The sequence below is a fragment of the Gavialis gangeticus genome, unplaced genomic scaffold, assembly GCF_001723915.1.
Source record: "Gavialis gangeticus isolate Ggan-Ray unplaced genomic scaffold, GavGan_comp1, whole genome shotgun sequence".
In the NCBI taxonomy this organism is placed as follows: Eukaryota; Metazoa; Chordata; order Crocodylia; family Gavialidae; genus Gavialis; species Gavialis gangeticus.
In genome coordinates this window covers 23461605-23475183 of record NW_017729024.1, presented here as the reverse complement: position 1 = coordinate 23475183, position 13579 = coordinate 23461605, and the positions used below count along the sequence as shown (strand labels likewise).

The window sequence follows — 13579 nt, the reverse complement described above, 5'->3', positions numbered from 1 at the left end:
TAGGGAGCAGCCCCAGGGTGTGGTGCAGGACACGCAGGGCCGCATGGTATGAGGCTGGCGGGGGGAGATGTCAGTGGCTGTGGGGTGTGGCACTGCCGGCTGTGGCCATGTGGCACGGGGGTTGGCCCTGGGGTCTGGTGCACAGCATGATGGGGGCGTGGCATGCATGGCGTGGAGAGTGGCCATGGCATGGCGACACTCACCGGCTGCACCCGTGCGACGTGGGGCTTGGCCTGGGGTGTGGCACAGGGTGCAAGGGGGGGCACATGGCATGGGGGGCAGCCAAGGTGTGGGGAGCGCCTGCTGGCTGCAACCAGGTGGCGCGTGGCCTGGCCCTGCAGTGCGGCAGATGGTGCACAAAGGGGGGGCATGGGGGACAGGGTGGCCCACCAGGAGTGGGCATGGGGTGCATGCCCCACTCTGCAGCAACGTGCTACAGCTGCCAGCGCTGCCTGCACCTGCCACCCTCGCAGCAACCTGCAGCCACCCCCCTCAACCTGCGCATCCAGCAGGTGCAGCTGGAGGGGGCTCCACGCGTGGGGGGCGTGGCTTGGAGGGCGGGGGCAAGGCAGCACGGGCAGTGCCCGCCAAATACAGCTCGCGCCCGGGGGCAGGGCACATCCCCCATGCACACCCCTCACGCGGCACCCTACAGCCATGCGCCCCCCAGCACCAAAACCCACAGCCGTTTGCTGCAGGGAGCAGAAAGAGGAGTCCCTACGAAGCCTGCAGACTGGTGACCAAAACCAGAGCAGGGGAGGCCCAGGACTCAGTGCAGTTGCTGCACAGCCACCTAAGCTGGAAAGGGGAAGGATGCAACCAGTCTCTAGGCTTTATAGAGACTGCAGGCTAGCCTAGAGCAGCACCACCCAAAGATGATGTTCAAGGACACCCTTTGATGTTGCTCTTTGGTAGGGATGGATTGTGGGTGGGGGCGGTACCTGTGCTGCTTATTGTAATTGTTTAAATAGAAGTACATGTTTCTTTAGGGGAAAAGGGGAATGAGTGAATTTTGGGGACAAGCATCATCCTCCTGTGAGAGAGGGAGGCACAGGCTTGAAAAGGATGTTAGGGGTGGTGAGAGGTGGGGGTGTGGTGGGACAGCCATACTCCTCCTCTGTGAGAGATCAAGGTATTGACTTGGGAGGGACAATAAGAGGGAAGTGAACTGACCTGAATGTGAGGCAAGGAAGGGAGAGTAGATAGGGAAGGCAGGAGAGTGAGAGTAGGTAGGGTGGGGCAGATGGCTTTTACATTTTGGACTTTTTATTGGGGGGTGAAAACTTGCTTTGTGATATTTTCTTATTTTAAATATTTTGTTCTGACTTTACAAGTTATTTTCTCATCTATTGTAAGCTACCAGGAACCTCTTTTGGGAAGGACAACATATAAATCCAATAAACATCAAAAAACAAACATACCTTTTCCATTTACCTGTAAAGAAAAATCCAGCACTAGATAGCATAGCTGGCTGGGTTCCTCTGGCATAGAATGGCCAGGCTTCAAAAGACTGAAGTCTAGCCTCCTCCTCTTTGTACCTGTCTGTAGGCTCTGCCGGACTGTCTTCTACGTTCTGAACACGTATGTCATACCGCAGAATGTTACCCACCTCTTTCCCTTGGACAAAGTCACACTGAGGCCGAAATTTTTTATGCTCTGAATCTGGGGACAGTCTGGCTGGCCTTGCAAATAAAACCAGCCCACAGCAGAAACACTGTATACCAGACTTAACCCCTGTGTAATAAAACCCAGCAGCAGCCATCTCTGTGGGAGCCCACGATGAACCAGAGTCATAGGAGAAGAACGTTTTTAACCTCTTGCATTCATTTCTCATGCTGGGGTTATAACCCTTTTGCAACTGCTCACGAATCTCCTGGTATTCTTTCTCCATTTTTTCTGCTATCTTGTGCAAATCAAAATTTAGATGAGGGAAGCGAGCCTGTATATAAGATGGATTCAGCTCAGAAATTTGACTGTTGCTCATGTCCTCTGCAGGAGGCTCTAGGGCAGACATCATCTGAAAACAAACAAGCCAACCAACACTGCTGACTAAATAGGATATATATCACAGTGCTCATCAAAAAAAGGCCAGACATTTGTGTTAAATTTCATTAAAAATACCCCAAGGTTACCATAACATTTTATGAGATCTGCCATCATTAACACTAAAACTCTAGGCAGCCAGCTGCATGGGGATTGTACTGACACATTATTTAGGGAATCTACATAAAGTAGAAAGAACCTGCCTAATGAAACAGGAAATCCCTCTCCAGATGCAACAGGACCCTAGGAATAATTGCTTTATTAATTTTTTTTTAACTCATCTGGATTTCAGGATGGATGAAGGTTAGTTAGCAAGAGTTAAACTCTGCCCTCCTGAACCTAAAAAGCTATTACAAAAAAAAGAACTGGTTTTGTTTATGAAACATTAGAAAGATCTTGCTTAAGGTGTTGCAAAAATTTAGAACTCTTGGTTCCAAAATTAAACCTTTTATTAGGCCTACTGAGAAATTACAGAAAAAATCTTTATCTGCAAGCTTCCGGGCTCCTTTGTACCAGACTGAATTTTCCCAGAGTCTGATGAAGGATGCATGAGCCCAAAAGCTTACAGGAAAAAAAATATTTTTTGCAATTTCTCTCTTGGGCTAATTAAAGGTATAATTTTGGAACCAAGAGTTCTAGATTTTTGCATTTCTTTTTGTCTCAAACTAACACAGATACCGCATACATCCCTGAAATATGGAAAATGCCAAATTTTAGCCAGTTTTGGATTATAAACTTCTTTGCTGAACAACAAGAAAGATTTCTACACCTCCCTGCCTGCCATCTGACACCACCAGGGAAGAAACCCTGCTTGATCTACACAATGAAGAGCAAGCTCACAGAGACTGTCATGGACCCAGAGGAACAGTTTTCCAACTTCTGCTTCCTCTGTGCAAAAATAATGTTATTTCCTACATATGGGGGCTTTTTACCATCTTGAACTTTCCCTGAGCCTGATGAAGGGCATATGAGTCTGAAATCTTTCAGAAAAAGATTTTTTTTTGCAACTTCTCAGTTGATCTAATAAAAGGTATCATTTTGGAACAAAGAGTTCTAGAGTTTTGCACTTCTTTTTGTCTCAGTCCAACACAGCTACCACATACATTGCTTAAGTGTTGCAACTTATACAGAAATCACCCCAAAAGGGCCACTATCATCAGAAAAATGACTCTCAGAACAATTTATTCCTTCTCGCTGACTGCATACCCTTTGCTGTTTAAGCCCAGACATCAGTATCTTGTACTTCTTTTGTTGTTCTATCTTTAATTTGCTATTTGCAATGTTTGCATTCCTACCATGAAAGGCATTATTATTAAATTACTATTATTCTAAGGTGCTTCAAAAGGCTTACTTGAAGTCTGATTACACCGTGAAGTATGTGTGAAAATGGCAGTGTTTGCATCACATACACCCACTCTGTGAATTTAGATCAGATTTATTCACCTGAGCAGTAAGGTCATCTTTTCTTCCCCTCCACCTCTCTTTGTTCAACTGCTAACTCGAATTGTGGTCACAGTTCCTACCTAAGCAGCATTGATTGATGGCTCTAGAAAGCCATATTCTTAATTGTCATTAGTGGCCTAAAACACCCAAGATTAGATTACTAAGCATGTATGGATGAAAGTTATTTTTTCAAAGTCTTATAACTTGACAAAAATTGAGAGGATTTTCAAAGGTGGAGCAAAAGGTAACTCCCTGCCAAATATAAACCTCTCTTCCAAAGTATGGCAGCACTAGTTTCAGTACAACAACTGTAATTTTTCTTTTAAAAGGCACAAAGCAACTTATTTTTTCCTATTCATATTATTGGAAATGGATGAACCATCTTTGCTAAAACTTTCCTCAAAAAAGTCAGCCTAAAGCAGATGCCCAGTCATGAAAATTTACAATTGGAATAGCTAAAATTTCAGCAATAAGTCATTGCAAAACTTAAACTACAGGCTGCACTCCCAGCACCACCAACAATAAAGCTAATCAGAGCAAAGTCGGTGGCCTTTGGTCTACTAAACCACGTACTACAAAAACATAGAGTTTAGCTTAACTCTGGCTTCAAACCTGTACCAGGGGTATCAAACATAGTTCACAGGCCAGATCTGGCCCATGGAGCCTTTCTGGCTCACGAGACTACCAGCAGGTCACCAAGAGTTGGGGGCATCACCTATTGCAGAATCCAGGGCCCTTGGACCCTGCTGGACACAGTGATCAGTGGCAGGATTGCAAGCAAGGACCAATACAGCCCTGGTCACCCTCCAGCCTCTTTGCCCCATCTGCACTGCTGTGGCCCTATCTCTTCCTCAGCTGGAGCTGCCACATGCCCTGTGCTGGAACCAGAGCTGCTGCAGCTGCTGTTGCCAGGTATGAAGAAATCCCCTCTCCCTCTCTCAGGTCAGCCCAAGTGACCCCTCTCTCTCCTTGCTTTCTTTTTGGTTCAGGCTGGTCAATCAGGTGACCTGGCCAGATAAGACTCCTAGGGGAAGGGGGCAGCTCTCTCTTCCTTCCAGCAGGCATTTTGAAAGCTGCAAGCAAATGCCCCAGGCTGCTGCCTAGTGACTTTCTGTAAGTAAAAACCTGGAAACTAGCCAGAAGTTAGGAATTATGTCTAGGCCAGTCTCATCTTAAAAGGGTCATTATACTCAGCCTTTATATGACTCTAGTTGATTATGTTTGTTCAAAGTGTATTCTGGCTTCTAATAGAATCCCTGCCACCCCTACCCCCCCGCAATCAATAAAGGTGTCAGGTCAGGTTACAGCTTGCCTTGCTGCATTACTGAGGAGGGATGATTTCCACTCCCAGCTTGGCCAGTAGAATTTTTCTTTTTATTTTCCCTTTTATTTTATTCTACCTGATGCTATCTTGGGATGCTTTGGGCTGAAAGAAGTATCCAGAAATATTACTGTGGGAAAAGCACCCCCAAGGTTCACAGAGTCTGTGTGCCATGGGCTGCACAGAGAGCCCTGCCAGAGACCAGTGCCTGGGTGGTGTCAGTGTTACCCCAGGCTTGCGGGTTTTCTCCAAAAAGTGGGATAGCTGGCTGTAGGTTCCCTGAGGGAGACTCCCAAAATGAGGCTTTTTGGGCCTGGCACAGTGAAGTGGGTGGCTTTGTGTAGTAGCACGCCCCACTGTGTCACCACACCATGTGCCCCAGGTTGGATCTGGCCCCCCAAGAAGCCCCATGATCCAGATCTGGGCTGGGGCACAGGGTGAGTTTGATACCATTGACCTATACAATGCTTAGTTCAATAAATTTCATTCTAATAGTCCTAAAGACTGTGGACAGAATAATAATTGAAACATCTCAAATGCTTTTGAAATGTTTCAAAGGCCTAAGTGTACAAACGTAAAACAGTCTTTGAAAGGTCCAAAAGCAGCTGAAGCGTTCCAAAATAGCGTCTCTTGAAAGGAGGCTCCTTTCTCTGGATCCTTAAGGAATGCATCACCATCTGAGCAGATGCAGCTGTAATATACAGCTTGGCTGTCCACAGTGGATCTGGTGGTGTGTTTTAGGATGAAAGATGATGGTATGGAGGAAGCTGTAGTGGCCAGCTGGTTTCCTGTACAATGTGGTGGTGATGTGGCCATTATAAAGTTTCACTTTACAATGGCCACATTGTACTGGGGTATCCAATAAATGAATATGCTGGGTGGAATATTCAAAAGTCAGTTTGATGGAGGGCTGAAAGATCTCTAGCTAATGGACTGGAGGTTAAGCACCACTGCCTTAAAGTATACCCTATTGCCACTGTTGGAGACAAGATACTGAGCAAGATGGACTATTGGTCTGACCCAATTTGGCTCTTCTTATGTTCTTATTCCAAGCCCAGGTTTCTAGGAGGTGGAAGCAGTAAATACGCTCCTGTGTTTCTGGATTTCCTCTCTGTTTCTTTTCCTTTCTGTTAGACTTGGGGTTCTATTGGAATTCCTTTGGGTATTGGTCAGGAGTTTGTAAAACTGTGCTTTACAACATGGAGTTGTAAAACTATTAAGAACTTCAAAGTAGTTTTACCCTAGTTACAGCCTACATTTGCTTGCATTTATCAAGGCATTCCTACTTCATGTTAATAAGGATGCAAGAATGCATACATTTCTAATAAACATTTTATCAGGTAAAATGAAATTAAAACTCATTGATTAATGAGCAAGTATAGCTGCCAGTTGCATGCCTTAGTCTTGGCTGCTGCAACACTAGGAACCCACTCTCCAGCCCCGATCTCCTCTTCTTTTGTACTCCAGTAAGAGCGGAAGAAGAGAGATGGAGGAGCTTGAGGCTGCAGTTAGGGAGGCCTAGCAGTGAGGAGGTAGGGAGCCCCCACTATTACCTGGATTACAGGTAAACTTGCAGAATGGCTGTTGATAAGAGAGTTAAAAGATAATAGGTTTACAGCCCAACTTTTTATTGCTTTGTCACAGGATTAGCCCTGCCAAGAGGTAGAGGCACCCAGAGGCTAATTAGCCTGCCCCCACTCCATCTCTTCCATACTGCCACCTGGCGTCTCACCTGCCATGTCTTGATGGAATAAGTACATCTACCAGAAGCATCTCAAGCCTTGGAATGGTGTTTTTTCCTTTGGACCACCTGGCTCCACCTTACCCTCTGTGTTTGTCTAGACCCTGACCCTCTTGGTCTTCGCGTATTGTACTCTGGCTGCTACCTTCAGTCCTAACCCCCATATTCTGGCCTCTGCTTCTCAGCAGCAGCTGCACAGCTGAGGCTTTAAGCCCCCACAGTCTTTGTTCTGGGCTCCCTGGCCCTCTGGCCTCAAAGACATTAAATTCTCTCTCCCTCTCTCCTCCTGTCTCTGGGCCTTCTCATTGTAAGCAGTACTCATCTTCCTTAAGCCTAAAGGGGATTAAAGTTCACAGAGCATTTTAGGGTGCTCACAATACAGCCTCCAAACCTTCCTTCACATGCATTGCCAATCCTTCAATTCTTACTAGCCTGACTCCAATGAAAATATTGCCTCTCCATGTACTCAGAACCAACAAGAACAAAATTAACTTAAATCTTCCTCCTTCTGTATCCGTTCGAAGGAAAAAAGAAAAATAAATTCTCCAGCCCTATATACCAGGGCTCCTCTTACTGTTCTCCTAGATACTGTTGTGGCCTGCCTGGGAGCTTTACCTCCTCCCCAGCCAGGGCTACAGTGCCCCCTCTAGCCTGAAGGCAAGCCTTTTATTCATACAAGCCCCTCCCTTTCTGGCCAGCCAGACCTATCACCCAGCCACAGCATAGGGCAGGGGCAGGCAATTATTTCGGGTGGAGGGCCACTCACCCAGTTTTGGCAGGCTGTTGAGGGCCTCATAGGTAGCCCCACCCCTTGACAGGTGCCCCACCCCCTGGTCACCATCTTGGGACCAATGTCCCAATGTCTTGGAACCAATGTCACAGGGCTGCACCAGCAGGGAGGTGGGGAAGCTGGCCTGGCTCCATAGAGCACCTGCCAGCTGGAACCCCGTGCTCCTGCCACCCTGATCTGGGCCCTGCCAGCACTGACCCTGGGGCAATGGTGCAGGCCCTCTGCTCCTGCTGGCTCCCCACCGCAACCCCTTGCTTGCAGGCGCTGAGTGCAGGGAAAACCAGCTCCTCACCCAGCCCATGACTGGCGCTCCCTGCTGCAGGCACTTGCAGCCCATATGGGGCTGTCTGGAGCAGGCACAGGAGGTCCCAGGCAGGCTGTGAGCAGCTGCAGCACAGGGCACCAGCCACATGGCGAACGAGGGGCTGCTCTTACCCACACTCAGCATCAGCTTGTAACCCAGCCCCCGGATCTGGCCCGCGGGCCATATTTGCCCACCCCTGGCATAGGGGCTTCTCATTAGTCCCTACAGCCCTGCCAGCTGCCTCCTCATTGGCTGCAATCCCTAGGTAGTTCAGCAACCCCCTGGGGCAGGGCTACTGGCAATTGCAGGCACTTTGTCCCTTCTCCCTTCCAGTGGTCCAGTGTCCAAGGTTCATCCAGTGGTCACTTGGGAATAAGCTTTGGGCCCTTCTGCTTTAGCCACGCTTCTGAAGTTTGACTTAGGCCCCTTGGAAATGAACAAGTCTGGCAACATCACCACCACCACCCCTACCACAGGCCTCAAAAGTTTCCAAGCTTGTTTCACTTAAACGTTTGTGGAGTTACCTGTGTCCACACCCAGAGTTCCTAATTTTTCAATTGACGAAACTAATTCTGAGTAAGATTTAAACTTATGTTTACATAATTGCTCCTATAGCACCTACAACTCTGACAGCCCTGCTGTAAATTCAGATCATAGCTTTTGTTCCTCCAAACAATACTGTAAAAGATGTGTCAGATTCTGGCTAAAGGAAACGCCACTATCTTTAATGTCTGATATATCTTAATTCAGCTTGGGGCCTTTTCTCTTCACAGATATGGGTATCTTTAGAAATACTTACCATAAAAAAATATAGAAATAAAAATAATTTTAGGCACAAAGAAAGGGACATTTGATTGAACAAAAAAATGTCCCTTTGTGATTTAGCTTAATTTAATCTTTCTCCTGTTTTTTCCTGTTCCTTTTCCTAACGTGGATATACATACACACAGGTATGCTTCTCCTAGACACATTTAGAAACTCTGTTTCATTTGCCTTCCCTACTAAATTTCAAATACAGAATAATATTTCATTGTACCTGTGGATGGAAATGACAAACAGTATCCATTTAATGAACACACTAGAAAAATCACAACGTATTCAATAACTGATACGCAGCTGTCCTACACAAGCTAAGAGGGCAGCATGCAATTAGTCCTAACTGCCCACTCAAACTCTTTGAACCCCTCCCTGAAAATACAGCCACATCTTCTAACAATATGCAAACAGCATGCTTCCCCACTTGGCAAGGCAAAACATAGGATGCAACATGTGCCAGACTTAGAATGAGACCCCAAAATGTATTTGCGTAGGAAACTTACCGTGAGATTCATTCCTTTGGTATAAATGACACTTTCTAGAACCCCTTATGATTCTTTAATTCCAGTTGAAATAATTTTCAGCAGCAAAAGCAAGGGAACATCAAATTCATGTGAAACCAAATACTTTGGAATCCTAAAAGGTAAGCTTCTGCAAGAGGCATGCAAAGGTAAGCTTCTGCAAGAGGCATGCCTTGGATTTAAACACTAATAGGTGAACACTGTTTCAGAAAATGATGGGGAAAGACCCTCAAGCAAACAGACTTAAGTTACAGTCATTCTATGAAAATTATTTTAGCACACCATTTACCTCCTTCCAGATGCTCCAGAAGATTCCCAGGACCTGCTTCTTAGAAGGACATCATGACAGGTTTATCTGGAAAAATTCAAAACCTGTCAAGCCTTGTGATCAAAACACAAACATGAAGTATTTCCCAATCTGTGTGGAGAAACTGCAAGTTACTTATTAGAAAATGTTAGCACACAGGAACTTCCTAATTGTGAAATGAACGGATGGACAACTGGGGTAAAGTTGCTTTCTCACCATTTAACAATGAGGAAAGTCACACAGGAAAAAAAGAAGGAAAGAGGCATTCAAAGTACATGTGTTGGGGGAGGGTGTTCATAGAGAGGGTCAGCAGTTAGAACAAGATAAATCTTGTTGTGTTTTCCCTACTTTTCTCTGACCACTACTTATCTCCCTCTAAATATAAGAAACAACTTATCTGAATCTAGTAAGAACATCATGGCTTTTCTTTCTTCATCTTACATTTCATCCACTAATATTCTCTACTTCTCTATTAGTTCTTTGGTTGATCACTCACTTCATAGTCTTCTGCCCTTTCTTTCAACTTGTAGGCTATCAAGTAGTACACTGATTTCTCTGCACATAAATTGATTTTATGCCTGCCAGCCATGTGATGGACTACCTAATACTGCGGCAAATCCAGTAAACCAAAACATACATAATGGTGTAAACTAACAGCTGGTGACATTCATACATTCCTACAAATTGCAGGGAGTGGGGAGGGAGAACCGATGAATCTCAAGTAAGAAAAGACATTTACTGAGAAAGGAAGTGCTCCCTCCAGAGCACTGTTCTTACTTGAGCTGTAAAAAGTAACACTGAATACCTCCTTGACAGTGGTAGTCAAAAAACCTACTTTAATTGTTCTCACACTGCTGTGGAAAGGAATGAGAAGGAAAGGATTCAGGGTTATTATTATCCAGACCACAACAAATTTAAAGGTGGATCTGGCAGACTGTGAACATTTTCTCAGTTCCAGCTTCCCCATTTTGCTGTCTCAAAATGAGTATGAATTTCTTGACAAGGCATTTTTGCATCAGAAAATGTGCTCTAATCAAAACTCAAACATTTTGAAAAAATATAACAAAGAAAACCCCACATATATGAGACTGGCTAATAGTCTGCTAGTTAGGGTGCTCCCTTGGGATGTATGAAACACCTGATTCAAACAGAGCCTTCAGTTTTGGGGAATTTTGTATCTCCCCTAAATCCTAAACAAGTGCCCTCATGACCAGTTATTTTTGGATTAGCAGCTTTACCACATACCCAGGGCCTCTGAGTTTATATAGACCACAGTGAACTGTCATGTTTTCACCACTTTTGTTATCCATGCTCTCCAGATAAAGCTTGCTCAATCATTCCCACTAATACTATATTTGCACCATCTGCTACAGTGGAGACCTACCCATAAGTATTAGCAGTGCCATTACTATTACCATTAGGACCTGAAAATACCAAGCAACATAAATAAGGAGGCTCTTGAGATGGAGAGAGACTGTCAATGCAGTGCTCTTTGTTACAATCAAACGCAGAGCTTAAGTCTGAAGCAGAGATTCCTCTGTCAGTCCTCTGCAGCTCATTATTCAGATTAAATCCATGTTAAATTTTAATTCAACTTCAGACAGCAATTATAAAATAGCAGACATTATTTAAGCTCTCACTCAGTTGGGTTTTTGGTTTGTTTTTTTTTAGAGGCAGACCCATGAACTTCGTTGTTGTGTTTATTTGTAATCCTATAAAAGTTTTTTGAAACTTTCAGCAAAACTTCCTTACCTGTTTCCAAAGGGTGCATATGTTAAAATATCACAGTGCTTCACAATGTTACTGAAACAACACAAAGCAACTTGTTTAGACATTTCCCAAACTAACTTGTAAGACCTTGCAAAGTTCTTACAATATAAAAAGATTTTCTTCACAAAATAAAATGGAGAAAATAATTCATTCTCAGGCAGCAAACAGTAAGTTATTTCACCAAGCATACCCCATATGGTTATAAGATTTTATAATTTGTAAATTAATATAACAATGTGAAGTACAGTTTTAGCATACAAATCAGTTTTATTATTTTTCCTCTCGTACAAACATATGCGTTAGTCTCAAAGTTATAGGTTGCAGAACCAGTGAAGGAAGCATATGAGAGGATGCAGGTATTTTATGAACACATTAGCAACAGCAACTGAGACGATTCCAATTCCACACACAGAAACATAGGATTGGAAGGAGCCCCCTGGGCCAGTCTAGTCAGTTGTGTTCCCAGGCAAACATTTACCCAAGGATTCCTCACAATCGCCACTTCTACCCTCATTTACAACTACAAGGGGCAGAATCAGAAACACAAAATACAACCTACAGCATGTCATAAGCAAAAGCAGGGGAGTCGAGAGCACTGCCAATGATCTGTGTCTGCAATGACAAGCAAGTAGGTGGTTAGTAACTCTCAGATGATCATAGAAAGAGGACCATGCCCTATGCTACAGAAGGAAAAAAACCCCACAGTCCTTGCTAACTGAAGGGAAAACATTCTCTTTTAGCCCCCTAACTTGATGATTAGTATGACCCCAAGCAGAAAAACAAGACCATCTAACCAGGAACTACTGAGTTTTCCAAATACCAGAGGGAGCCTCAGCAAGCCTCCTTCAGACTTCCATCCAGCTTTAGCTGTGGCCAATCTACCAGTGTTTTAGAAAAGGGAAAAGGGAGAAAAGAGAAAAGAAACAAAAACACTAACATTCATGATGGTTAAAAACTCCTTCCTGGCCTCTGCTGGCAAATAATTTAATCTGACTCTTTGGCAGGAATGAAACAGATGGCACAATCTCTACAAATAGCCATACCATACAGCTGGGACAGGAATACAGAAAATCATACAAGTCACAGTCAATTCAAATCGAACAAGTCACAGTCTACACCAAATCATTCTGGCAGACTTTGCAGATGTAAACCTATATAACAAAGATTTAAAAGGTCAAATATTAAAAGACAGACATTCTTTTGTTATAGTAGTACAATATTTGCAGTAGTAGTATAAATAAAGTAATTTGTAGATATACCTCAACTTACAATGATTTACTTAAATGTAGGAACCTCCACATTTAGGTTTTCAACATGAAAATATATCATCTTTCATCTTAAATAGGAATTTCAGAATAAACTACAAATGATATTTCTAATACAATTAAGAATTGCCCAAACATTAAGCCTTGAAAATAAAATTATCATAGCAATAACTTGGGAGACCTAGTGGTAGCATTTCTTTTTTCATTAAGCTGCTCTGTATCTCATAGATGTTATCAAAAGTCATTATGAGGTTTGCTAAACAGCAACTATAGGCATCCAGTCTGACCTTCCTTGTCTCTGTTTTACCATTACTTCTTCCAAATACCCATCATAAGCAGCTTTCCTCATCCCAGAGGGTTGGACTGGACTCAGTGTTGGGCCAGCCAACATGCCCAAGACTGGCAGCATACATGAGCGAGTCTGTGGACAACCCCTTTGCAACTCCAAGGGCAGGATCCCATGCTTGAGAATTTCTTTCAGTGGCCCCCAACATGTTCTTTCATTTTTCTCTCTCTGAAAAGATTAACTTAATTGAGAGGATTTAAAATGTGTAGAATGCGTAATTTTAACAAAGCTACATGCTCAAAGCCTTGAAAATAAGCTCTGAAACAGAATTTTATACCTTTACTGCAAGCAGAAAATATATAATATACAATAATTTCTATAAAATAGTTCACTTGAAGAACAATTCCACCCTTTCAAGTAGGTACTTGGTAGGACTGTGCGAAGCAGCTAGTATTTGCTTCAGGTTCACCTGATTCGGGGGACAGTGATTTGATTCGGTGACTCGAATCACTGTCCTGATTCAATGTGGCCGAATCTGATTCAGAGATCTGGCTGCTGCTGAATCTCCGAATCAGCCAGACCCTTTCCCTACCCACTCTCCGAGCCTAGCAATGGCTGCCCCACCTGCCCCAGCTCCCGGCTCTTGTTTAAAAAAAGCCCCCACTCAGCAGGTGCTGCTGGGCAGGGGGAGTGGGGGCCATCCCTGCTGCCCCCCACTTCCCCATACTGCATGGGGGGCTCTGCATGAGCCCCCCAAGCCCCCTCACCTTGCTCCCCCAGCCCTCCCACAGGTGCCCCACATGGGACAGCTCCGGCCCTTTAAGTAAAAAAAACAACAGAAAAAACCCCTGACTCACCACTCCTTCTGGCAGGGGGAGATCCCCGCTGCCCCACATTGTTCTGCACCACATTGTGGGGCTCTGCACAAGCCCACAAAGCCTCAAGGCTGCACCAGGGCAGTGAGTCCCAGGG

At 44.4% G+C, this 13579-nt stretch overlaps 1 protein-coding gene across 1 annotated transcript in view; it reads right to left on the bottom strand.

Annotated features, from left to right (window-relative positions):
- Positions 1-9380, bottom strand: part of LOC109297290 (baculoviral IAP repeat-containing protein 1-like) — a 35843-nt gene extending 26463 nt beyond the window's left edge. Inside the window, 2 exon segments of the mRNA XM_019516964.1 lie at positions 1435-2017; positions 9269-9380. Coding sequence (XP_019372509.1) covers positions 1435-2017 — 583 coding nt within the window. The 5' untranslated portion in view covers positions 9269-9380.
- Positions 9381-13579: the final 4199 nt, after the last annotated feature.